This window comes from Suncus etruscus, chromosome 3 (assembly GCF_024139225.1).
Source record: "Suncus etruscus isolate mSunEtr1 chromosome 3, mSunEtr1.pri.cur, whole genome shotgun sequence".
NCBI classification, from domain to species: domain Eukaryota; kingdom Metazoa; phylum Chordata; class Mammalia; order Eulipotyphla; family Soricidae; genus Suncus; species Suncus etruscus.
Window position 1 is genome coordinate 91,762,289 of NC_064850.1, and position 25,874 is coordinate 91,788,162.

Here is a 25,874-nt window from a genome sequence, read left to right on the forward strand (position 1 = left end):
GTTGGCCTTTACCAAAACGGCCTCTAAGCATGACTTGACTTTTTGAAATCCAAGGCCAAGGAAGAAAATATTTCCTTTCTCTTTTAAGTAAATCCAATTTTAGTTTCCCATTTGTTATTTCATGACTTGTGTAGACCCCACCCTCTGCCCATTGGAACATTTCCTTGTTCTATATCCTCAAGATAATGATACCATCAAAATACAATTCATTAAATAGAATAATTTTAGTTAAATAGAATCAGATAATAATGTTTAAGATATTACAAATCCGAAACAAAAAGAAAACTTCCACACTTGCAAGGGACTTTATTTTAGACCCCACAAAATAAATTCACAAGACTCCCCTGGGTCATGGGAATGGGACTGTCACAGATCCCTTTAGAGGTATAGTGAAGCAATCTCAGGAGTCCAGAGCAGCCCTGAGGTTGATTTGCTTCCCCTACCCACCCCAATTTCAAGTCTCATTTGCAGTAAGGAAATGGTATTTACAGTCTGGCTTGAAAACTCCAGTATCTCTTGTATGCTCTTGACTGGCATAGCTTCTTGAGCACCACACAGGATACACTTTCTGAGTCACTGAGAGAAGCCCAAAGCTATAGTTTTCTACCAGTTAATTGGTAATTTTTACCACGAGCAGTGTCACCTAATAACACAGCTGGTATTATTCACCTTATGGGTTTCCAGGACAACAGAGCTAGAAAGTTAATCCGAGATCACACTTGTCCTGGAGAGAGGAGATTTTGTTAACTCTTTATCCACAACTTTTCAAAAAGATCTTTGCAAAGATAGTTGTTTTCACACTTTGAGGAATGCTGGTTTCTAACCTTTTTATACATATATAAAACACTTTAGATTCTTTCCTTTTGACCGTTTTTCTGTTTGATAGGTCGAATCAAATATTCTGAAGATGTGTATGATGCCTGTATGGAAACATTTGATTGCCTTCCTCTTGCTGCTCTCTTAAACCAACAGTTCTTATGTGTACATGGAGGAATGTCACCTGAAATTAATTCTCTAGATGATATTAGGACTGTAAGTAGTCTCTTGTTATTTTCGTGAACATGCATTTTTAAGGTTTTTGTTTTTTTTTTTTTTGCTATAGTCAGCATTTTTGCTTTTGTTGCTATTGTTACTGTTGTTACAGAGTCCATGGCTGGAGAGGAAGGTCAAGGCCTCACCCAGAGAGGCTCAGTGACCATGTGATGCTGGGGATTGAAACCAGGGCCCACACGTGTGAGACATGTGCTCTATCACTTGAACCATATCCCTAGTCCTGGAAATACATATAAATTATATATTTTATATATATTAGATATTTATTTATAAATATTTATATAAATATATAAAAATATATCATTTTGATCTGTTTTTTTTTTTTTTATTTGGCTGGGCTCAGGAGACCATACTTGGTGGCAAGGATAGAATCAGGTTCATCACAGGCATGCACCCTACCCTTTGTGTTATCTCTATGGACCTAAACAATTTTAATACAGATAAAACAAAGTAAAAAGAATGGACTTTTTTTTTTTTTTTTGCTAGTGGTGAGATCACAGGTTTTGCAACATATATATAGAATTTTTTTGTAATTTGGGCTGGAGAGCTAGCACAGCAGTAGGGCATTTGCCTTGCAAGCGGCCGACTCAGGACCAAGGGTGGTTCGAATTCCCGCATCCCATATGGTCCCCTGTGCTTGCCAGGAGCAATTTCTGAGTGCAGAGCCAGGAGGAACCCCTGAGCGCCACTGGGTGTGACCAAAAAAAAAAAAAAAGAAATTCTCTGTAATTTTTGGGGGGGTCACTTCTGGTGGCTCTTGGGAAATTACACAATGCTGGAGATGGAACCTGGGACCCTTCCATGCCAAGCCTGCACTCTATCCTTTTGCACCATTGTGCTGCCCACCTTTCTGTCATTTCTGGTGAAATTGTATTTTTACCCAATAGCAATATAACAGTAAGTGTGGGTTGAAGCTTTAAAAATTATGTAGCAAAGAGGAAGGAAGGAAACCAGAGTTCTAATCTCTGTCCTGCCATTACTTATGTAATCTTGACCAAATCATTAAGCCTCTTAAGTCATTTTCTTCTATGTAATGAGGAAGTTAGAATGGGTGATCTGTGGGTGATCTGAAAATTCTTCCTACTCAGAAACATATTAATTTTGGTATTTTAAATGGGACAGTTTGACTTTTATATTTGCCTGACTTAGTGAAGATAATTATGAAAATTTTATTATCCTCGTGATTGAAAAAAGTTGGTCAGTTTATTTTTTTGTCTTTGTTGTTGGTCCACACCAGGCAGTGGGTCAGCACCTTGCAAGGCAAATGTCCTACCAACTACTATAGCTCAGCTTATTTTTTAAAAGATTTTTCTGTTCGTAAAAACTGCTTTATTTAATTAAAAAAATTTATTTAAACACTGTGGTTTACAAGGTTGCTAAATACATTTACTTTTTTTTTCTTTTATTATTTTTTGGTTTTTGGGTCACACCCAGCAGCACTCAGGGGTTACTCCTGGCTCCATGCTCAGAAATTGCTCCTGGCAGGCTCAGGGGACCATATGGGTGGTCAGGATTCGAACCAGTGACCTTCTGCATGAAAGGCAAATGCCCTACCTCCATGCTATCTCTCCGGTCCCACAGTTACAAAGTTGTTCATGATTTTCAGTCACACAGTGTACAACACCCTTTTCCAGTGCACATACCCCACCATCAGTGTCCCCAGTTTTCCTCCTGCCCTCCCCCTAGTCTCTCCCCTCCCTGCCTGCTTCTATGGCAGACAGTTTTCTTTCTCTTCCCTTTTTTTCCTTTTAGACACCGTGGTTTGTAATATTGTTAGTGACGGGCTATCGTGCTTATCTCCTTAGCACCAGAGTAATCATTGTCCAGGGCGAGCATGACCAATTATCACAGTCATCATGCTTCCTTCTCTAACTGCACTGCCCTGCTGTTTGTAGCAATCTTACTACCAACGACTGGTCCTCCTGGCCCTGGTCTCTTGTCTCTGGATGTTATTACCATACTTTTTTTTTTACATATCCCACAAATGAGTGCGATTATTTTTTCTGAATTAAGTTACTCTCCTCAGGTTACTCTCCTGCTTATATGTACGACCCTTTAATTGTCATTCAACATTTCTCCTTGACATACAAATTCTTCAATTTTAAAATTCTGAAACAGCTGTATTCATGAAAAGTTACCCTTTCACTTTAGAAGTGCTCTCAGCACTGCACTATTTTAGTTGCTATATGCTTTTACTAAAGCAATAGCAACTAAAAGCTTAAATGGATAATTTATTGAAATTACCTCCACTGAAAGCTCTATATAGAATAAACCAGTATTCTGCAAATTAAAGAAATCTCCACTGTAGGGGCTGGAGCAGTAGTGCAAGCAATAAGGCGTCTGCCTTGCATGCACTAACCTAGGAGGGACCAAGGTTCAATTCCCCAGCATCCCACATGGTTTTCCAAGCCAGGAGCAATTTCTGAGTGCATAGCTAGGAGTAAGCCCTGAGTATCGCCGGGTGTGACCCCAAAAAACAAACAACACACACACACACACACACACACACACACACACACACACGCAAATCTCCACTGCAATGAGGTTAACAATGAACAGAAACATTGTAAACCCTTCCTAATTTCACTGATTTCAGGGTTCCAGGGGCTGCCCCAGGCAATTAAAGTGAACTTACATAACATAGTCTACTTGATTTTTACATTTGAACACAATGAATCCCCTTAGGACTGTATGTGACCAGAGGTAGGAACATTATAAATGTCTACAGTAATACTTACCTGGCAGTGTTTTCCCAGGATGAGGCTTATCTGTTGCACTCTGGATGAGCTGATCCCTGCGATTTCCCCAAATGTGGGAAACTTGACCATAAAATTGTGGTAGTGTGGGACTGTATTCTGCTCTCCCCTGGGGTTGGAAAAATAGTCTATTCTAGAAAACATTGTATATATGAATTTGTTTAATGTTTGATTTCTTTAGTAGCTTATCACCTTTTCTTCTAATTCTTTTTTCCCCCATTCTCTAGTACCTTTTTTTGTGGGTGGAAAGTTTTTGTTTTTGCTGCATACCTATTTTCCAAAGCTCTTTGATATCATGATTTTCCTTCTTTGGACTTTGTCTTCTAGTTAGACAGGTTTAAAGAGCCTCCAGCCTTTGGACCAGTGTGTGACCTGCTTTGGTCTGATCCCTCAGAGGATTATGGCAGTGAAAAGACTATGGAGTATTATACCCACAACACTGTTCGGGGCTGCTCTTACTTTTACAGGTAAGCCAAAGGAATAAAAAAAAAATCCAAAGTATTTAATTTTGAGTATGTATGCATTTGTTCTTGACTAATAGAGAGCAGAGAATGTTAAATAGATGAAAAACACTAGTTTTAGTTTTCACATTCTTTTAGGTATTGTGCTTGAGGTGTAGTGCATGGATTAGGATGAAGAGAGCATTTTACAGGGCTATAGCACTGCCTGACTACACATAGTCCACATTATGTGTTCTCAAGTATCATCTATAGACTTTTTAAAATAAAGTCTGCTTCATAGGTTGAGACATGGTAATCCTTTTTTTTTTTTTTTTTTTAAAGCTCTCCCATTTGGGGAATGACTGGAATAGGCAATGATATAAAAAGATCAGGACATTGTGAACTAAGTCATGGACATTTCCTGGAAGTTGACTGTTGCCTTGAATCTCATATGTGAACTGTGCTTTGCCATTCAAAAAAAACAAACAGGGAGATATCAGAATGTTTGAGATTTAATTTTTTATTTTAGCTAAGAAAAGCATTTGTCAGGGCTTATTTTAGCTATGTGTTCTGAGGTCACTCCTAGTGGAGCCCATGGGGACCATACTGCAGTGTTGCAGTGATGCAAATGAAACCCAAAGGGCAAGAACCTTACTTAATCCTGTATTTGTCCCTCTGGCCCAAGGTATAATGTTTTAGTCTCAATATATTTGATTGGGACAAATAATACACGTTTAGTTCCCTAATTGTTTTATTAATTGCTTATGGTAATTCACTACATGAAATCTACAAAAACAGGTCTCCTCAATATTGGCAGAGCACTTTTTTGTTATTTTGTTTTTATGTTTGTTTTTTGTTTTGGGGACACATCCAACAGTGCTCAGGGGTTATTCCTAACTCTGCACCCAGGAATTACTCCCGGCGGGCTCGGGAAACCTATGGTATGCCAAGGTTTGAACCCGAGTCGTCTGTGTGCTGACAAACGTCCTACCTCTACTATTACTCCAGCTCCTTAGCATTTCTCTCTTGGAAGCAACTATTCCCACTAACCTTTCTGTTAATCTTAGTAGTGACCACTACTAAGATGAAGCTTAGTTCTATTACTTAGAATCTAAAGCATGATATGTTGTTAGCATGGTGTAAATTGGTACAATTTCTATAGAAGTCAACTCTCAATTATAAATCTTTGTTGCTTGTGATCGCATTCTGCTTCTCAAGTGAATCCTTGGGCTTGAGAGATAGTACAGTGGGTTGAGTCATTGCCTTGTAAGCAGCTGATCCAGGTTCAAGTCCTAGCAACTCCTGTTGTCCCCTGAGCCTACCAAGAGTAAACCCCGAGCACTACCAAGCATGACCCCAAAATAAACAAAAATAAGGTGTAATCCTACAGAGTGTATGGTCAATCCTCATTAATAATGGGTGTGATTTGCAAATTTACTAACTTGCTGAGATTTTGGGGAGTGGGGTAGGATTTAGTTCTGGCAATGCTCAAGCTTTGACGTGCTAGGGGTTCACCAGAGCAGAGCCCTCAGTGGTATTGGTGGGGGATTGCATTCATAGTCTTGCAAGGAAGGCATGTGCTGTACCACTTAAGCCAAATCCTCAACCTGACTTTTTCGTTTTTGTTTTTTTCCCCTTTGGTTTTTGGGCCATACCTGGAAATTCTCAGAGGTTACTTCTAGCTCTGCACTCACAAATTACTCCTGATGATCAGGGGACCATGTGGATGCTGGTGTTTGAACCCATGTTGGTCACGTGCAGGAAACATGACTTACCACCTGTATTCTAACTGTGACATCAGGAATTCTTTTCTTTTTTTCTCTTTTAAGTTGTTTCAGGTTTTTTGTTGTTGTTGTTGTTGTTGTTGTTGTTTTTGTTTTTGGGTCACACCTAGCAGCGCTCAGGGATTCCTGAGCCCCTGGCAGGCTCAGGTGACCATATGGGATGCCGGAATTCGAACCACCATCCTTCTGCATGCAAGGCAAATGCCTTACCTCCATGCTATCTCTCCGGCCCCAAGTTGTTTCAGTTTTTTATTTTGAACCACCCTCGATTATTTTGGGGCAGCATTTAGCTCTACACTCAGGTGTTGCTCCCGGGATGCTAGGGGAATTATGGGATTAAGCCTGTGGCTTGTATGTATAAAACATATATTCTGTCATTTGAGTTATCTCCCTAGTCCCTGAAGATTTTGTTTTGGGGCCATACCTGGAAGTTCTCAGGCCTCACTCCTGGCTCTGTGCTCAGGGAACACTCCTGACAGGCTTGGATATTACTCTATAAGTGACATTCCCACGTCAGCTGCATGCAAGGCAAATGCCCTACCTACTGTGTCATTGCTACTGAGGGCTTGTTTTTAATCCCAAATAAATATACATTGCACTTTCAAGGTCATTCTTGGACATGAACACAGAATTTAGAATCCATTTCAGTGCAGAACTGAGACATTTCCAATCCATAGCTAACCCTGGTGGTATTGAATAAGGAATTGCTTTGACTTCTTGTTCCAGCCCGTATTCTATAAGTAGTTTGTTTCAGTAGTCTGCTTAGTGCAAGGTTTTTTTTCTCTCATTTCTTCTCCATTGTTTTCCTTGCCTTTTTTTTTTAATTTAATTTTTTTGTTTTGTTTTTTTTTTTTTTGTTTTTGGGCCACACCCAGCTGTGCTCAGGGGTTACTCCTGGCTCTCTGCTCAGAAATAGCTCCTGGCAGACATGGGGGACCATATGGGACACCGGGATATGAACCAACTACCTTTGGTCCTGGACCGGCTGCTTGCAAGGCAAACGCCGCTGTGCTATCTCTCTGGGCCCTTAATTTAATTTTTCTAAATTAACTTCACACTTTAAAATGGGCCAGGGAGATAGCTCAGGAAGTCGGGTGCTTGCTGAAGTCCCAGAAGCGCCTGCCCACACTGGGTGTGGCCCAAACAAAACAAAATAATTTAAATGGCCTGGATTATAGTGCTGAAAACATGTCTAGAGTCACTAAGTGTATGAGACTAATTACTTTTGGGGAAAATACATGTTAGAAAAACTTTACTTAGGACAAATTAAGACATTGTTGGTTAGAATGCCACATTAGTGAATCAGCATTGTTTTTTTTGTTTTTTTTGTTTTGTTTTTGGACCACACCCAGTGACACTCAGGGGTTACTCCTGGCTATGTGCTCAGAAATCACTCCTGGTTTGGAGGGGACATATGGCAAGGCAAATGCCCTACTGCTGTGTTATCGCTTTGGCCCCAGCATTGATGTTTTTGCACAAAACATTCAGAGTAAGGTAATATACTGATTAGTTGATGAAAATGTAACCAGAGATTCAAAGATCCCTAACCATGTATTTTCCTCTTGCATTCACTAATGCATTTTTTGTTTTGTTTGCTTTGTGTTGTCCCTAGGCTTCTGAATCTCCAAAGTGGGCTCTACTAGGAATTCTTTAGAAATGCTCACCTCACTTGTACTGAAATTTTTTCTTTTTTTTACATTCCCAAGTAGTTCCTGATTTGGAATTTATATATTTGAGCTCTAGGCCCCACTTGTTCTGAGGTCTCATAATCCCCCAGGTGGGTCCTGATAGGAAAAGCTTCCTCCAGAGGCCCCAACATGACACCTAGATGAATCTTTAGAGAGAAAGAGAAATACCTCAAGAGGGCAAAAACCTGTGAGGTCGGGCCGGAAGATAGCAAGGAGGTAGGGCATTTGCCTTGCATACAAAAGGACGGTGTTTCAAATCCTAGCATCCCATATGGTCTCCCAAGCCTGCCAGGAGTGATTTCTGAGTGTAGAGCCAGGAGTAACCCCTGAGCAATGCTGGGTGTGACCCCCCCCAAAAAAAAGCAAAAAAAAAAACAAAAACAAAAAAAAACCCTGTGAGGTCCCTTGGCGGGTCGTAAGGTTCTTTTGGAGAACTAAGCTTCACTTTCACTATTTCTATGGGCCCTAAGGCATTCTGATCTTCTATGATAAGGATTGTATCCATAGGTCATGGTCCCACTTGTCTTTTGAACCAATGATCCCACAGTGGTGTTTGCCTTGTAGGCAGTCGTCCCAGGACCAAAGGTGGTTGGTTCAAATCCCGGGGACTCCCAGCGTCCCATATGGTTCCCTGTGCCTGCCAGGAGCTATTTTTGAGCAGATAGCCAGTAGTAACCCCTGAGCACCGCTGGGCGTGGCCCAAAAAAAACAAAATACATATATATATATTATATATATATAATATATATATTACTATTATCTGTTTAAATGACATATAGAAGTAGAGAGTCTAAAATTAACTTGAAGGGGCAGAAGCAATTGCATAGCAGGAGGGCATTTGTTTTTCACGAGGCTGATCCAGGACAGACCTTGGTTCGATCACTGGCATCCTTTTATGGTCCCCCAAGCCAGGAGAGATTTCTGAGTGCTTAGCCAAAAGTGACCCCTGAGCATCACCCGGTGTGACCTCAAACCCAAAAATAAATAAATAAAAATTAACCTGGAATTATTCAAGTGTTAAATTTTTAGTTTATATTTATGACTTCATTATGCTCAGAAAAAAATAATTTGAAATATTTTATACATTTACCTAGCGTAAAACTGAAAAATGCAAAAGGATGTTCAGTGAAATGTCTCTCTCCTTTATCTCTAAGCTGCTGGCTACCCTGGAAGCAGCTAATGTTATTAGAATAACTTTCAAAGACCTGCTTGATTTTAAGGAATTACACACAGACATGCACTCGCTTTTCTCCCTTTGATTGAGAAGTTATTAGAGGAAATCACAGCTCTCTATGCTCCATTTTATATTAGCTATTATTACACATTGGTTTTATTTATTTCTTTTGGTTTTTTTTTGGCCACATTTGGCAGTGCTCAAGGTCTATTACTGGCTCTATAATCAGAAGTCACCTTCTGATTCACAGTGCTTACCGGACTACATGCAGTGCTGCGGATCAAATCAGGATTAGCTACAAGCAAGGCAAATGTACCTTGTGTACTCTCTAGCCCCTGAGGTGTCACAAGACATTTAACTAGTCTCTTGTTGTTGCTGTTGTTTGTTTTGCTTGTGGCTTACTCCTGGATCTACACTCAGGAATGACACCTGGTAGATCCCTGAGTTCGGAGCCTGGAGTAAGTCCTAAGCCCAGCTGGGTGTGGTTCAAAAACAAACCTAGTAAACCTTTTTAGTATCAAGATACCACAAAAGTATTGCTATTGATTGTTATGGGTCAAGATGAATAAAAGTTTTTCAAGATTTATAGGGGAACTTTTTTCTTCATGTTGAATATTGCTTGCTTATTTGATCTGGGTATGACTCAAAAACCAAAGGACTATTATTTAAATGACAAACTTTCCCCCTAATTTTCTATTTCAGTTACCCTGCGGTTTGTGAATTTTTGCAGAACAATAGTTTGTTGTCAATAATTAGAGCCCACGAGGCCCAAGACGCTGGGTAAGTTCTAGCAAAATTGTAGCAGGTGCTGCTCTTGGCTTCTGTCTTGACTGCCAAACTGACTTGCCCTCCTTTTTCTTCCAGGTATCGAATGTACAGAAAGAGCCAAACAACAGGTTTTCCATCACTCATCACAATTTTCTCTGCTCCCAATTACCTAGATGTCTACAACAATAAAGGTAAAGGAGTCCAGCAATATTTGCATTGGAAATTTTGAGTAAATATGAGCTCTACAATAATAAGTATTGAATACATATATAAATTTTTAATAAAACAAAGGGAGTTTTAATTTAAAGAAAGGCCAGGACACTTGAATTTTGTACCACTGTTTGGTTTTCTTCTCTTAAGGACAATTGGGTAATGATCAGAGTGTCTACTAAATAAGAATGTAAGAAGAATAAATTAAGTCCAGCTCATAATAAGTTTGTTTTGGTGAATTTAACGTATTTTAATAGTATCTGAGTAAAGTACCACCACTTAGTGTTTTAAGGTTTTATTATTATTATTATTATTATTATTTAGTTGTCTTGCTCTTCTTAAGAAATGGTACAGGTAGAATACAGTATAAAAGGTCAAAAAAATCTTAATTTTAGTTCAAACTGCCATAAAAATAATTAACGTAGCTTTATGTAAGTCGCATAATCCTTTTAAACTGAATTCCAACTGAAAAAGGAAGTTGGATATACACATTCTTTTTTTGCCAGAATTTATAAGGCTAGCCTATTTTGTATCAGAGCAGCAATCTACCTAAAAAAAAATTATGCCTCTGTAACTTTTTTTGTCGTTCATAAAATAGGACTATAAAATAATCAAACTTTGAGCACACATGTCAGAATGTTTATATTCAAATGAGTATTGCCCCTCCCAAGTAGCTCCCTTGGAGACTATATGCTTATTCCAACAATGATGCCATTGTTCAAAACTTTTTTGGAACTCCTCTTCTGGCATTGCCCTCAGAGTCTGCGACACATTCTTTTGATTATCCTCATTGATGGAAAATCTTTGTCCTCTGAGGGTGGATTTGATTTTTGGAACAGCCAAAAGTCACTTGGAGTCAAGACTGATGTCTAAGGTGAGTGGCCAAGATAGACAACGCCATTTGGGGTCAGAAGCAAGGTATGATACTAAGGTAATGAGACTGGGCAGTTCCTGTGTTGCTTATTCAAACAACTCTTGGAGGCAGTCCTGAAAAAGGAGTTCCAAACACATTTTGAGTAATGGCAGCATCTCTGAATTCAATCCACAGTCAGGCAGTAAGGTATATTGAAAAGGACACTAATCTAGGAGTCCTAAATTCTGGCCTAAGCCTCCTGCCCCTTTAAATTCACAGTTCACAAAACACTGCATAGCTAATAGCTTCAGTTAACTGAACCTTTTAATAAGATCCATAAATTTTTAAGTCGCATTTTATCTTGAAAGTACATTGTTATATAGATAAGATATATGTAGATAAGTTGGAATGATAGATATAAATATTAAGAGCATTGGTTAACAATAAACTGCTATAATAATACTGTAATATTTTATCATTGTACCTAATATGATTATGTCATAAGATCATAGTCGCTTGAAATGCAGGGTCTAGTGTTTGTAGTTGGTGGTTTCTTCAGTCTCATTACTTATAGTCATACCTTGTATATGCCATTGGGGAGAGAAGTTTGAAAGAGCTCCACAAGGCCCTTGTGCCTACATGCCCACTTGCCTCTGTGCCTATATGTGCATGGCTGAGTTCAATACTGGATTCCAGATGCCATCCCTGAGCCCAATCCCACCCCAGCACTGCCAGATGTAGACTTGGTAGTCTGCGAGCACTGCCAAGTCTTCTCCCCTAGGTCAGCACAAAAACATATAGCCCACTATGTGAGGTTGTATTGCTGGATGTGGCCTTGGCTCCCTGAGCACTGCTGGGTGTGGTCGCTGTAACAATTGAAGTTTTTCTCAACACACTTTCTACTCTGTTTAAAAGTAAACCAGGGAGCTGGGGGAGGGCACAGAGACATAGTAGAGAAAGTACGGTTCTTTCTTTGCAATGCAGCTAACCCAGATTCAATACTGATTTCAGATTCAGGAATAGTCCTCTGAGATCCACTGGTTGCGTTTCCCAAGATCTCCCTCAAAACAAAAACAAAAACATGTTAAAAATATATATTTTGAAAAAAAAAGTATATATTTTGTAGCATGCTATGTATACATTTAAAAAGTATAAGCTAACATTTAAAGATATTGGTAATTAAATTTCTTTCATTGAAAAATAAAAAGTATATATTTTGGTCTGGGGCCACACCTGGTATGCTCAGGGATTACTTCTGTTTGGCTCTGCATGCAGGAGTTAACTCTTGATGGGTGTTAGGACCATATGGATGCTGGGGATTGATTCCGGATGAACAGTGACCAAGGCAAGCACCCCTACTCACTGTACTATCCCTTTAGCCCCTAAAATTAAAGAGTAGAAATAAGGCCAGAGAGATAATACAGTGGGTACAGTGCCTGCCTTGTAGGCAACTAGTCTGGGTTTGATCTGTAGCACCACCTATGATCCCCTAAGCACCTCCAGAAATGATCTCTGAGCAGAGAGGCAAGAAGAAATCCTGAGCACACCGGGTGTGCACAAACCAGCAACAATAAAATAAAATAAAATAAAATCTTGAGGGCAAAACTCACTAGAAGCACCAGTCACGTCAGTGTGCTTCCTGACTTGCCATCATTTACAAAGGCAGAAAATCCTGAAGTTCTTTCCCAGATTTTTATTTCTCATCACTCTTTTCTGAATTATAGTTCTCGTGTTCTGTTCTGCTGCTCCTTAACCACATTTATTCTTCATTTTCCCCCTATCATTTATAGACTGTTCTTCCTGGCCCCCATTTCTGTCATCTTTGGGTATTAATACTATACTATATTAAAAAAAATTCTACATTGATTATGATCATTCTATGTCTATTCCTCTTTCCACTCAGAATAATGCTCTCTATATTATCCATGTATAAGCAAATTTGATGACTTTATTTTTCCTATTGGCTGCATAGTATTTCATTGTTTCTTTATCCACTCCTCTGTTCTTGGGCACTTGGGTTGTGAATAGTGCTGCGATGAACAAAGTAGTGCAGAGGGCTTGTCTGTATTTTGTTTCTTCTGCAATTTTGTTTTGGGGCCTCTAGGGTATATTCCTAGGAGTAGTATTGCTGGGTTATATGGGAACTCAATTTCTAGTTTTTTTTTTTTTTTTGAGGAATATCTATACAGTTTTCCAAAAAAGGCTGAACTAGTTGACATCCCCATTAGCAGTGAATAAGAGCCCATGGTAGGAGTCTTGCCACAAATATTGGGCAATTTCAGTTAGGACAGGGAAGAGACATGTCCTTCCAATGATAGTTGGAAATGATCACTTTGGACATAAACTGGGTGCTAAAAGGAGATAAAGTGATAGGCATGATACCCCTTCAGTAACCATATGGCAAACCACAGTGTCTAAAAGGGGGGAAAAAAGGGGAGGGAGAGAGGAAGAGAGAAAGGGAGAAGAAAGGAAGGGAGGGAGGGATAGAGGAAGGGATGGAATGAAGGAAGGAGGAAGAAAATGAGAGGAAGAGATAAAGAGAAAGAAAGAGAGAAAGAGAAAGAAAGAAGACCTGCCACAGAGGCAGGTATGGGAGAGGGCAGGAGGGAAACTGGGGGTGTTAATGATGGGAAATGTGTTCTGGTGAAGGATGTTATACATTGTATATGAAAGTCAATCATGAACAACTTTGTAACTATGTAGCTCACAGTGATTAAAGAAAAATTTTAAACGACACTTAGTGATCTTATTTCTCTGGTGTCACTCACCCATATCAGTTATCTCCTTACTAGCTCACTGCTAGCTCCTTGTTTGGGGACCTATTTTACTCTGGTTTTATACTTGATTATTCCCTTAGCAGACTTTTAAAGTCACTATCCATCTGAATTTTCTGCAGACTTTGATCAAATTGATAATTTTATCTTGAAAAAAATTAGGGGGATTCAGATAGTGTGAGGCACTTGCATTGTATGCACCTGACCTTGATTCCAACCAGCTACCACATGGTCCCCTGAAAATGGCTTGGTTTGGCCCCAACCACTAATCTCTGAAAGAAAAAAATGTTTTTCTAAGATTCTTTTAAGAGGGCCCGGAGAGATAGCACAGCGGTGTTTGCCTTGCAAGCAGCCGATCCAGGACCAAAGGTGGTTGGTTCGAATCCCAGTGTCCCATATGGTCCCCCGTGCCTGCCAGGAGCTATTTCTGAGCAGACAGCCAGGAGTAGCCCCTGAGGACCGCCGGGTGTGACCCAAAAACCAAAAAAAAAAAAAAAAGATTCTTTTAAGACTTTTTTGTTTGTTTGTTTGTTTTTTCGGGTCACACCCATTTGATGCTCAGGGGTGACTCCTGGCTAAGCGCTCAGAAATTGCCCCTGTCTTGGGGGGACCATATGGGATGTCGGGGGATCGAACTGCGGTCCTTCCTTGGCTAGCGCTTGCAAGGCAGACACCTTACCTCTAGCGCCACCTCACCAGTCCCTTTTTAAGACTTTTTTTTAAAAGAAAAAAGACAGAAGAAATGGCATCTGAAACAAACTGCTAATACTTATTACTTTCCATCCAACTACCTCTCTCTTGTTTTTTTTCCTTCTTTTTATTCTACTATTGCTTTTCTTTCTTGAATTTTACTTAATCTCATTGATAATAGGAGGTATCTCACAGGTTAAAATCACTAAATTCATGATTTTTAAGGATCTCCTTCTCCTGTCCTCTCATCTCCATTATGTGACTCCTGTTGTGTTCACACAATTAGTCTTACTGACCTGGACTGTACCTCAGGCTGCTGGTCTTACACATATTCTGCTTGGAGTGCCTGCGAGGATTACTGTGGTTACTCACACACATGCTCACCCATGGCTGTAATGCTTGTTCTCACCATTTTCCATGTGGTGCTTGCACACACTGGAGGAGCTGCTGGAAATCGCTTGTGGCATGGGGAACCTCAATGGGCAGAGCATGGTCTGGTGCATGTGAAGACACCAAGGATAGATAGAACTCAAGGACTCATGTTTGCAGGGACCATGTTAGCCTTCAAGCCATTTCCCAGTCTCCAAAATGTTCCTATTCTCTTTACTGGGAACATACCTAGACATGGGATTTGGGGTTTTATTTTATTTTGGGACACTCCCAGCACTATTCAGGGGTTACTCCTGGTTCTTTTCTCAGGGTCACTCCAGGTGGGGCTTGGGAGACCTATGGGGATCAAAGGATTAAACCTTGTCAGCTGCATGCAAGAACCCTACCCATTGTATTGCCACTTCAGGCCTCTCCAAAGTAGTTTTTTAAGTTCTTGTTTCTAACTATTGACTAATTAGACCTTCCTCTTTTTTCTCCCCTATGAATAGTGAGGGAAATTGTTGAATTATTACACATTAAATTGGTTGGATGGATAAAATCTATATGATCACATATAGAAGAAATAATGGAATGCGTACATTGTAGTCAGTGTTGGTTTTTAAAGAACTGACAATCCTATTTTTAATGTATTTTTCTCAATTCTCTGGAGGATATTTTTTTAATTCAATAGCTTAGAATTTGAGAACAGAAGATTGTCCTATAAAAAGCTTTAAACAAGAGCATAGAGAAGATCTGTGTCTGTCATTTCTAAGAATGGCCCTGGCTGTACCCAGTTCTTTTTATGATCACAGTAAAAATAAATTAGAGAATAATGCAAATAATATAATAGTGCTGGCAATGAGGACTGAGGGATTGTACTTCTTCCTTTTTTTCCTTTTGGTAGTGGTATTGGGGATTGAACCCAGATCATCACATATGCAAAGCAAGCCTGGAATTGAATTTGAATAAGGACCACTCTGGCAGGGTAGGGCAGGGGAGCAGTGCGGGCATCAATGGCTGTATGAAGGCCTTTCCAGGGCAGGCTTGAAAGTATGGGAACACTGTGAAGGTGCTCAGGGGCCACCAGGGCCATGGTGGTACTGGAGTCCAGATAGGACCAGGGATCTGACTCAGGCTAGAAAATGCCAGGATGAGCTCTAACACTGAACCATATCCTTGGCTCAGTAATTGGATTTTTAAAATTTTAAACATATAGAAAATCATTTAGTACCAAAGTATGTGCACAAATAGATGAACAGATTAATATTGGGTATTGTAGAGTGCTAGCAATATCCTGTGGAGAGGAGAATGGGGCATTTTAAAATCCATTATATTGTATATATGCAAATAATTTCATCTGCTTTTGAAACCTTGTTATAAATTGTTCTGAGTTTGCCATTTTTATTTCTCTAAATGAATTGTAGCAGCTGCATTACAGACTTCATAAAACTTAGGGCTGAGGAGATAGTATAGCAGGTAGGATGCTTGCCTTGTATGTAATTTACCTGGATTCAATCCTCAGCATTCTGTATGGTCTGAGATTCCTAGGAGTGATTGCTGAGTGCAAAGCCAGGATTAATCCCTGAGCACCACCTGGTATGGCACAAAAAAAAAAAAAAAAAAAAAAAAGCAAAATAAGTTCACAAAAAATTTGACTTTGTCTAATGACTATCAAAACAAGGTGATGACTCTCTAATGAGAAAAATTGCTTCATGGAAGATTGTAACCATTTGACGTGTAAAAGGAAGTGTATAACAATAATTTTCTCATGTGGGACCTATAGGTCACTCACTGTGCATTATTATTAGCCCTATGAAGCTTGAGAGCTTAGTGCGTTTGTACTTTATTTTATTTTGTGTGTGTGTGTGTGTGTGTGTGTGTGTGTGTGTGTGTGTGTGTGCATACCCAGTGGCACTCAGGAGTTAGTTATTCCTGGCTCTGTGCTCAGAAATCATTCCAGGCAGGCTCATGGGACCATATGGTATGCCAGGGATTGAATTCAGGTCAGCTGTGTACAAGGCAAATGGTGCTACCTGCTGTGCTATCGCTCCAGCCTGTTTTTGAACTTTATTATGTAAGCTTTTCCATTGACTTTTACTTGAGTTAATTCTTTTTTTAAAAAAAATAATTACTAGATACTTATATTCAGTTTAATGCTATTTAATTAAGCTTATTTTGGGGAACACACCTGGCAATGCACAGGAAATTCTCCTGGCTCTGGTCAGGAGTGATCCCTGACTGTCATTGAGACATCACTTCAGGTGATGGGGATAGAAACCTGGGTTGGTAGGGGTCAGAACTATTGAACAGCCAATAGGTGCACATGGCTGACCTGGTTTCAATCCTCAGCATCCCATTTAGTCCCCTAAGCACTGCTGGGAGTGATTCCTGAGAGCAGAGCCAGTAGTAATCTCTGAGCACAGCCAGTGCAGTTATCCCCCTCCTCCTCCCAACAAAGATAAAAGAACCCGGGTTGGCAGGATTCAAGGCAGATACCTTAATCCCTGCTCTATCCCACCAACTCCTTGAGGTAACTCCTGAAAAAGATGAATACATAAAATGCCTTAATTTTTTTTATCTTAAATACTGAGTTCTAAACTACGAACAGGAAGTAGGTATCTGAATGCGGTGCAGCACCTGTATAGTGGTTACAGAGCCGCCTGGGTGCCAGGGTGTGTGTGTCCTCCATGCCAGACTCTCCTGCTTCTTCCTTTTTTTAGCTGCCGTGTTAAAATATGAAAACAACGTCATGAATATCAGGCAGTTTAACTGCTCTCCACACCCCTACTGGCTTCCCAACTTCATGGATGTTTTCACGTGGTCTCTGCCTTTTGTTGGGGAGAAAGGTAAGAGAGCGAATAAAACAGCTGGCCCATCAGTTGTCTTGATTCTTGACTGTGATGTTTATTCTTCTTATTTTTTTTTTCAGATTTGTTCTCTACTGAGGTTTTTAAATGTACCTTATTTTTTAAATTATAGTTTTAGTTGAGTGTGCTTTTCTATTCTAAATTAGTTAAAAGTCTCTCTCTTCTGCTATAATTACAATGTAAAAATAGCATCAGACACTATTTCTTCAGTGGCTTTTTTAGTGATGAAGATATTTAAGTAGGAAATATTGTTCTTGAATTACATCTGTGGACCCATCCAAATAAGCTTGCAACTGTAAATGGATATATAAGCCTGGTGACTGAATGTTTGGGGGGAAATGGAAGGAATGTTTTCCTATGTTTATCAGTGAAAACAAGGCTCTGGTTAGTAATCTAATGAAATTTTCAAAGGCAGCAGTTTTGATCGAACAATTAATCTCTGCAAATTCTGTATAAGCATTTATTTGAATCTTTATAGCTGCTCTCAGTCACATAATGTTTGGGCTGGGGCCACTGATTCAGCAGAAAAGCACATACCTTGCCCATATGAGGCCCTGTTTCATTGTCCAGGCCCACAAAAAAATTAAAAGTATAATGACATATCATTTTTTCTGTATTTAATATGTATGTTTATTTGTATACATTATTTTGATAGAGCTTTATTCACTGCATAGTTTTCTCATTTTCTTTTGTAATTTTGTTTTCATATATAGTCACAGAAATGCTGGTTAACATTCTCAACATATGCTCTGATGACGAATTGATTTCCGATGATGAAAATGAAGGTAAATTTGACTTTTCCTCATTTGAACTAAAAATAAAATTTTTGTTTGGGTTTCTTTTGTATAATTTTCTTAGTTTTGCATTACATGGGCCAAACCCAGGTTTGATCCTTGGCATCTCCTCTGGTCCCTCAAGCCTGCCAGGAGTGATCCCCAAGCTTAGAGCCAGAAGTCATTTCTAGCGCCGCAATGATATGAGGATAACACAAAAGATAACTGTGCATAGAAGACATAATTACCTGAATGAAAATCTGCAGAAATAGAAAAACAAAGAAAGAAAATAAGACTACCAGACTTTCCAGATAAAACTTTAAACATGCCAGGGCAGAGAAGGGGCAAAATAAGTATATGCTAAAAATAGCAGAAAACAAATCAGCAAAAGCCAGGGAGATAGGTTAAAGGGGTCGGAGCCTTTGCTTTGCATGCTGGAGGCCCAAGTTCAGTTCCCGAACATCTCCTGACCACTTCTGGCAGTGACTCTTAAACCAAAAACTAACCAAAAACCAAAAACTAAAACCGTGCCTAGGAACTGGAGTGATAGCATGGAGGTAGGGCGTTTGCCTTGCATGCAAAAGGCCATTGGTTTGAATCATGGCATTCCATATGGTTGCCCGAGCCTGCCAGGAGCGATTTCTGAGTGTAGAGCCAGGAGTAACCCCAAATGCTGCCAGGTGTGACCACAAAACCAAAAAAAAAACCAAAACAACCTAATATCAATCTGTTAATGGCAGATTCATATTTCATGAAAAAGACCCTAAAACAAAGATGCTAACAAAGTTTTAGGTTTGTATGCAGTTAATAACATGATCACAAGATATGTAAAATAAAAATAGAAATTCAGTGATACACAGAAATATTCACAATGTTAATAAAATTTAACAAATACATCTCAGTAATTGGCAAAATAAGCAGACAAAATTAGAAATGAAAATAGACTATATAATGAATTAACTTTTCTAATAGCTAAGTAAAGAACCCTGCATGCCACAGATATCAGGTGCCACTTTTTTCCAACCTGACCTAAACATTTATAATAGTTGACCTTGGAGCAGGAGCGGCAGCAGACCAATAAGGCGTTTGTCTTACACGTGACAAACACAGGACAGACACCGGTGTGAATCCTGGCATTCCATATGGTCCCCTGAGCCTGCCAGGAGTGATTTCTGAGCATGGAGCCAGGAGTAGCCCCTGAGCGCCACCAGGTGTGACCAACCCCCCAAAAGGTTTGGCGCATGCTGGGTTAAACAAATTTTAGTGATCAACAGATTAAAAATAATAATCACTGTGTTTTCTAAATATATGCAGGTAAAATAGAATTAGGGATTGGGCTTGTGGTTCCAGTGACAGAGTAAACCCTGCTAGTTCTCAGCCCTAAGTGATTCCTCATTGGCACTACATACCCCCTGCCCCAAGCTCTACTGAGTGTGACCCTGGTTGCCCAAACAGTGTTGGGTGTAATCTCCCAAAGATGAAAAAAAAGAAATAAATAATAAAGATCAGCTGGAACACCTCTATGTTTTAGGAGATATAAAAGATAAAAATTGGGCCCGGAGAGATAGCACAGCTGCGTTTGCCTTGCAAGCAGCCGATCCAGGACCAAAGGTGGTTGGTTCGAATCCCGGAGTCCCATATGGTCCCCCGTGTCTGCCAGGAGCTATTTCTGAGCAGATAGCCAGGACTAACTCCTGAGCACCGCTGGGTGTGGCCCAAAAACAAAAAACAAAAAAGATAAAAATTACTTTATATAATGTAATGACAAAATGTGTTTTTAAGATTATTGATAAATCATTGGTAAAATTTAACAAGGAAAAAAGATGAAGATGATCAATGCTAATACTGAAAAAAGGGCATATTACTACAAATTCTATAAACATTAAGGAAATAATGAGAGGTTCAGAGAGTTCAGTATGGGTTTAAGCACTTTATTTGCATTGGTTGACCCTGTTTCAACCCCTTTTACTACATGTGGTCCACTGTGCACTACTAGGACTAATTCTTTTTTTTTTTTGTTTTTCGTTTTTTGTTTTTTGGGCCACACCCAGCGGTGCTCAGGGGTTACTCCTGGCTGTCTGCTCAGAAATAGCTCCTGGCAGGCACGGGGGACCATATGGGACACCGGGATTCGAACCAACCACCTTTGGTCCTGGATCGGCTGCTTGCAAGGCAAACTCCGCTGTGCTAACTCTCCGGGCCCAGGACTAATTCTTGAGCACAGTGCCAAAAGTAATCCCTGAACACTTCCAGGTGTTTGAATTAAATTGGATATAATTCAGTAAAATTGGATAAATTGCTCAGTTTCCCAAATTGATCTAATATAAAATTGTGTACTCAAACTGAGATAATATAAAATATTTGATATAGAGCATGCCTTCCAAAAATGCAAATGTAATTTAAATCATCCTGTAAAGCAATGCTTCTCAATATTTTCTGTCATGCCCTCCCTAGGAAGAAAACATTTTTCATGTCCCCCGTGTGACTGTAAATAGTATCTTTATTAAAAAAAAAAAAACTTTAACCTGCAAAACAAAGATCTATAAAATAATTTGAACTGATTTTTTAATCAGAGGTGATGTCTGGATTAATGGCTACAATGAGTACGTTTTGCAATGCATATCTTTTCCAAGCGGGGTTTGCAGCAGGATTCAGCAACTCTCAGCTCCAGAGACATACAGAGACATAAACACGGTGCTTAGCTTGTTATGACAGTGTTTACCGAGGTCAAATGTGCCCCCCCTTTATGGAGCCTTGTGCCTCCCTGAGGGGGAGCCCCATTATTTGAGAACCACTGCTGTAAAGAAAAAGGCATACTGGGGATTATTAGCCTGTGACAAACGTGTTCCTCAAATGTGAAGCGTGTGTTTTGATTCTTGTTTTATTGTTGATTTTGGGCCACATCCAGCAGTGCTCAGGGATTGCTCCTGGCTTCATATTAAAAGATCACCCCCCCCCCCCAACAAGACTTGGGGGACCATGTTGGATGCCAGGGATTGAACCCAGATTGGCCACATGCAAAGCAAGTACCCTGTCTGCTGTACTATTACTCTGGCCACTGTATTTTGGTTATTGATACGAAAACAAACAAATAAAAGCCTGTCTCCCCCCCCCCATTAAAAAAAAACTACAGGTACAGATAGAAAACTTTACCTTTACAAATTTACTTGGCAATATTATGATGCTAAAATGTGACAAGGGCTTTTTCCTGTTTCTGTGCTCTAGGATCACTATTAATGGTATTTGGGGGACTGTTTGCTGTGCCAGGGATTGGACTGGGTTCGACTGTGAACAATGCAAATTTCTTCACCCTGTAGTATATCTCCTGCCCTAGCTACAATAATTCTAAACACTAGCAAACTGAAATTAATAATATACATAAGTTATTCCTACAATTTGACTTTTTCCAAAAATATTAAAAAATTTAACATGAAATTGGGGCCTGAGAGATAGCATGGAGGTAAAGCATTTGCCTTTTATGCAGAAAGTCGGTGGTTCGAATCCCAGCATCCCATATGGTCCCCTGAGCCTGCCAGGAGCAATTTCTGAGCGTAGAGCCAGGAGTAACCCCTGAGCACTTTTGGGTGAGACCCAAAATCCAAAAGCCAAAAAAAAAAGAAAAGAAAAGAAAAGAAAATTTAACATGAAATAACTAGTATTCAAAGAAACATAGTAGTTTTAAAATATTCATTTGTGGTGGGAAAGACAACATGCACGTAGGGCTGGGGAGATAGTAGAACAGGTAATGTGCTAACCTTGCAAGTGGTTGACCCAGGTTTGATCCCCAGCTTCCCGTATTTTTCCCATATATTCCTGCCAGGAGTAATTTCTGACTGCTGCTGGGTGTAGCCCAAATACAAACAAAAATTTTTGATGTGCGAGGGGCTGGAGCAATAGTATACTGAGAAGGGCCAACCCAGATTTGATCTTCAACACCCCAAATGTTCCCCTAAACCCATCATAAGTCATCCCTGAGCACAGATCCAGGAACAGGTCCTGAGCACTGCTGGATGTGGCCCAAAACACAGAAAACAAAACAAAGGAAAAAAAAAAAGAAGAAGAAAAAGTGATACATGGAAGATAAGAAAACAAGTCAGGGCCAGAGATGAGTTCATGACAGAGACCAGCACTGTCCCACATGCTAAGGGCAATCCCAGTGACCTTTGTGATCTCTACTGTCATAACAAAATGAGAGATTTCATGCACTGAAGGGTGTGGCAAGCACAGCAACTAAGACTATGGCAAGCACCACAGTCAACTATGTGTGACCCCGGTCATCACAATAGCCACAGCAAATGGAGAGTGAAGTAAATAAAATGACTTCTATAAAAAGAAAGGAAAACGAATAGAACAAAAGAATGGTGGTCACTAAAGGGGCTGAGGGAGTGGGTAAACAGTGGAGCCTATTATTTGGTGCTAGATAGAAAGAACTATTCTTGACTGTCATCATATAGCATATCCAGATATTGAACTATAATGTCAGTTGGAAACCTGTATATATACACAATGTATTTTGGGTGTGGATACTGTAGTAATTTATATTCCACAAATAAGATCCAGCATATGCTCTCCCGATTATTCACTTAACTGTTTCATCTTTCATTTGTAATACGTCCTTTAAGCTAGTTTTGAAAGGAATTCTTTATCACAAAAATATATACAAAAACTGATATTAACTATCATATGATGAAATGTCAAAAACTTTCCTTAGTTAGGATAGATGAGTATATTGGCACTCAACACAATGCAATAAATATTAGCAATAATGGGGGCCAGAGACTGAGTACAGGTTTGGTGGTTTGGTTTTTTTTTTTTTTTTTTTGTCTTTTGGGTCACACTTGGCAGCACTCAGGGGTTACTCCTGGCTCTATGCTCATAAATCACTCCTGGCAGGTTCAGGGGACCATATGCGATGCCAGGATTTGAATCACCATCCTTCTGCATGCAAGGCAAACACCCTACCTCCGCCCCCCTGAATACAGGTTTTAAAACACATGCCCAACCTAATTTGAACTGCCAGCCCAATTGACCTAGAATTGCCAGGAGAGTCGGAGCACTGCTTGGGAGGATTCACTTGGGAGCACTGTTTCAAAGATAAAGAAAAGTTGAAGTCATGTCCAACACAGCAAGGCAAGAAAAAGAAGAGCAAGATACAAAGATCAGAAGGAAAGCCAGAGTGATAGTAGTAAGAAGAGAAATTGGGAGACAAAGTGAGACCCTTGAAAGATAAGAGGAAAATGTGGATGGGAATGGAGAACACACAAAGTTCAAGACTTCAAGGAGAATAGAACAAGCAACAAAAGAGAAACTCTTACATAGAACTCTGCAGGATCCAACAGAAAGTTGTAATGCCAGTTACCACAAAAAACTGCGTAGGGCAGTTGCCTTGCACACAGCCAACCTGGATTCAGTCTGTGGCACCCCATATGGTCTTCCAAGCCTGCAAAAAGTGATCACTGAGCACAGAGCCAGGAGTAAGCCCAGAGTACTGCTGAGTATAACCCAAAAACAAAACAAACCAGAAAGGAAGCCAGAAAATTACCACTATATGGACAGCATAGTTGTATACAAAGAAAGTTTGATATAGATTAGAGTAAGATAATTATAGATTCTAATCTATAATTAAAATCTTCAAGTGTATACAAAATCAGTATACAAAAATCATCTATATTTCCTACATGTCAGGAACAGACAAAATAAAAAAAATTTAAAGGTGCCATTTACAATATCATTTCTTAAAATAAATAACTGTATAATATTAAAGAGCAGGAATGTGGATCACTGGTAGAGAATATTCCCTACATGTGTGAGGTTCTAGATTTGATCCCCAGTAGCACACTAAAAGAAAAATTCTTGCAGAGGCCAGAAACATGACTCTGATAAAGCACATGCTTTACTTGAAGAAGGCCTATGGCACCACAGTCCCTGGCACCACAAAAACTTTATAAAATATAGATAGAAATTATTCCTAACTTGATCTATGAGTTTAAATTAAAGTTATATTTATAGCCTATTAGAATTTAAGGTTTTTTGGGTTTTATTTTTGGGTCACACATGGCAGCACTCAGGGGCTACTCCTGGCTCTATGCTCAGAAATCACTCCTGGCAGGCTCAGGACCATATGGGATGCCGGAATTCGAACTGCCATCCATCTGCATGCAAGGCAAACGCCTTACAACTATGTTATCTCTCTGGCCCTTAGAATTTAAGTTTTACATGTAAATGCTAAGGATATATTCTTAAATTCTTATGAAAATATCTTAAGTCTTAAAGTAAAGATTGTAGAATATCAAGGATATAAAGATTGTAGCATATCAGAATTTACTGCAGAGCAACAGTTAGTAAGATTATTAATGCAAACAGATAAGTGTTGAAACAGAAGAGAGAATTCAGAGATAAATCCACAAATATGTGAACACCAGAGGTGGTCCAATAAAGTAATTATTTTTACTAAGTGGTTTAGGGTTTTCTGTTTGAGAAGAAATATAATGTAGCCCCTATTATACTCCAAACATGAAAATAATTTCCTGAATGATTAATGCAACCAAATAGAAAAGGCAAAACCATGACTCAGGTTAAGTCCCCAGCATTGTATATGATCCTGAGCCCTGCCAGGAGTGGTCCCTGAGTATTGCTAAGTATGGCCCAAAGATCAGAGAGAAAATAAAAAACAGACAAAATCAAGGCTGGAGAGAGAGCTCAAAGGTCTGGAATATAGGTGAGCACTGGCCTTGGCAGAACTAGATTTGATCTTCAGTACCACATACGTTCCCCTGAGCTCACCAGGAGTGATCCCTGAATACAGAGCCAAAAGTAAATCCTAAGCATCACCAGGTGTGTCCCTATACTGCTCCTCCAGAAGAAGAAGAAAAAGGTATGGGGTACATGGCCAGCTTCTGCAAAACCTAGGTTTGATCCCTGGTGCCTAGTATTCCCATGATACTTCAGGATGTAGCATCTGAGCACAAACCAAGGAGTAGCTCTTATTCTCTGCTGGGCATAGTTCAAAAGCTAAACATAAATGAATGAATAATTAAAAGGTCAAACAAGAATAAAGCTTCTAGTATTTATAGTACAGTATATCTTCAGAACCTTGGGGTAGAGGAAGTTTCCTTCAAGCAAAACATAAATATACAAACCACATCAGAAACTATTAATAAATTGACTACATCAAAAATAAGAATTTGTGTTAATCAAAAGACTGTATGAATAGTGTGCAAAGACAAATCACAGCATGTGAGGGGAGGTGAGCGCTGTTAGCAAAGGCTCACTCAGAAATTATGTAAAGAACACCAGACCCAGGTGAGAACTGGAGAAGCACTTTACAAAAGAAGGGCCTGAAACTATAAAAAGATGTACATCTACATTAAGATTATGAAAAATAACATTAGACCACAATGGAAAATACCACACATCTGCTAGACTAGCTCAAATGAAAGATAGCACTATGTTTGGTTGGTACAGCGTGGTAGCCCACCTGGGACTGAATGCCAGGCTACTTACTTACAGGGTTGGATAAAAATACATACCTGGAACAGTATTCTAACTTTAGTGTAGCCTAGAACAGAAGTATGTGCAGCCAAGAAAAGTATATGAGAATATGCATGGAGGCCTCAGGAAACAGCCAAAGTTTGGAATTGTCCTGACTGGCCACTGACAGTAAAAGGATAAATAA

General features: G+C 39.6%; 1 protein-coding gene and 1 pseudogene across 1 annotated transcript in view; both read left to right on the forward strand.

The window, feature by feature from the left end:
* The window catches only part of PPP3CC (protein phosphatase 3 catalytic subunit gamma), an 85,498-nt gene that overhangs the window by 50,229 nt on the left and 9,395 nt on the right, over nucleotides 1–25,874 (forward strand). The window contains exons 5-10 of the mRNA XM_049769453.1: nucleotides 887–1,032; nucleotides 4,137–4,276; nucleotides 9,598–9,675; nucleotides 9,760–9,854; nucleotides 17,280–17,405; nucleotides 18,140–18,211. Of these exons, the coding sequence (XP_049625410.1) occupies nucleotides 887–1,032; nucleotides 4,137–4,276; nucleotides 9,598–9,675; nucleotides 9,760–9,854; nucleotides 17,280–17,405; nucleotides 18,140–18,211 (657 nt within the window). The remainder of the gene's footprint in view (nucleotides 1–886; nucleotides 1,033–4,136; nucleotides 4,277–9,597; nucleotides 9,676–9,759; nucleotides 9,855–17,279; nucleotides 17,406–18,139; nucleotides 18,212–25,874) is intronic.
* LOC126005373 (uncharacterized) lies at nucleotides 3,784–3,921 on the forward strand (annotated as a pseudogene).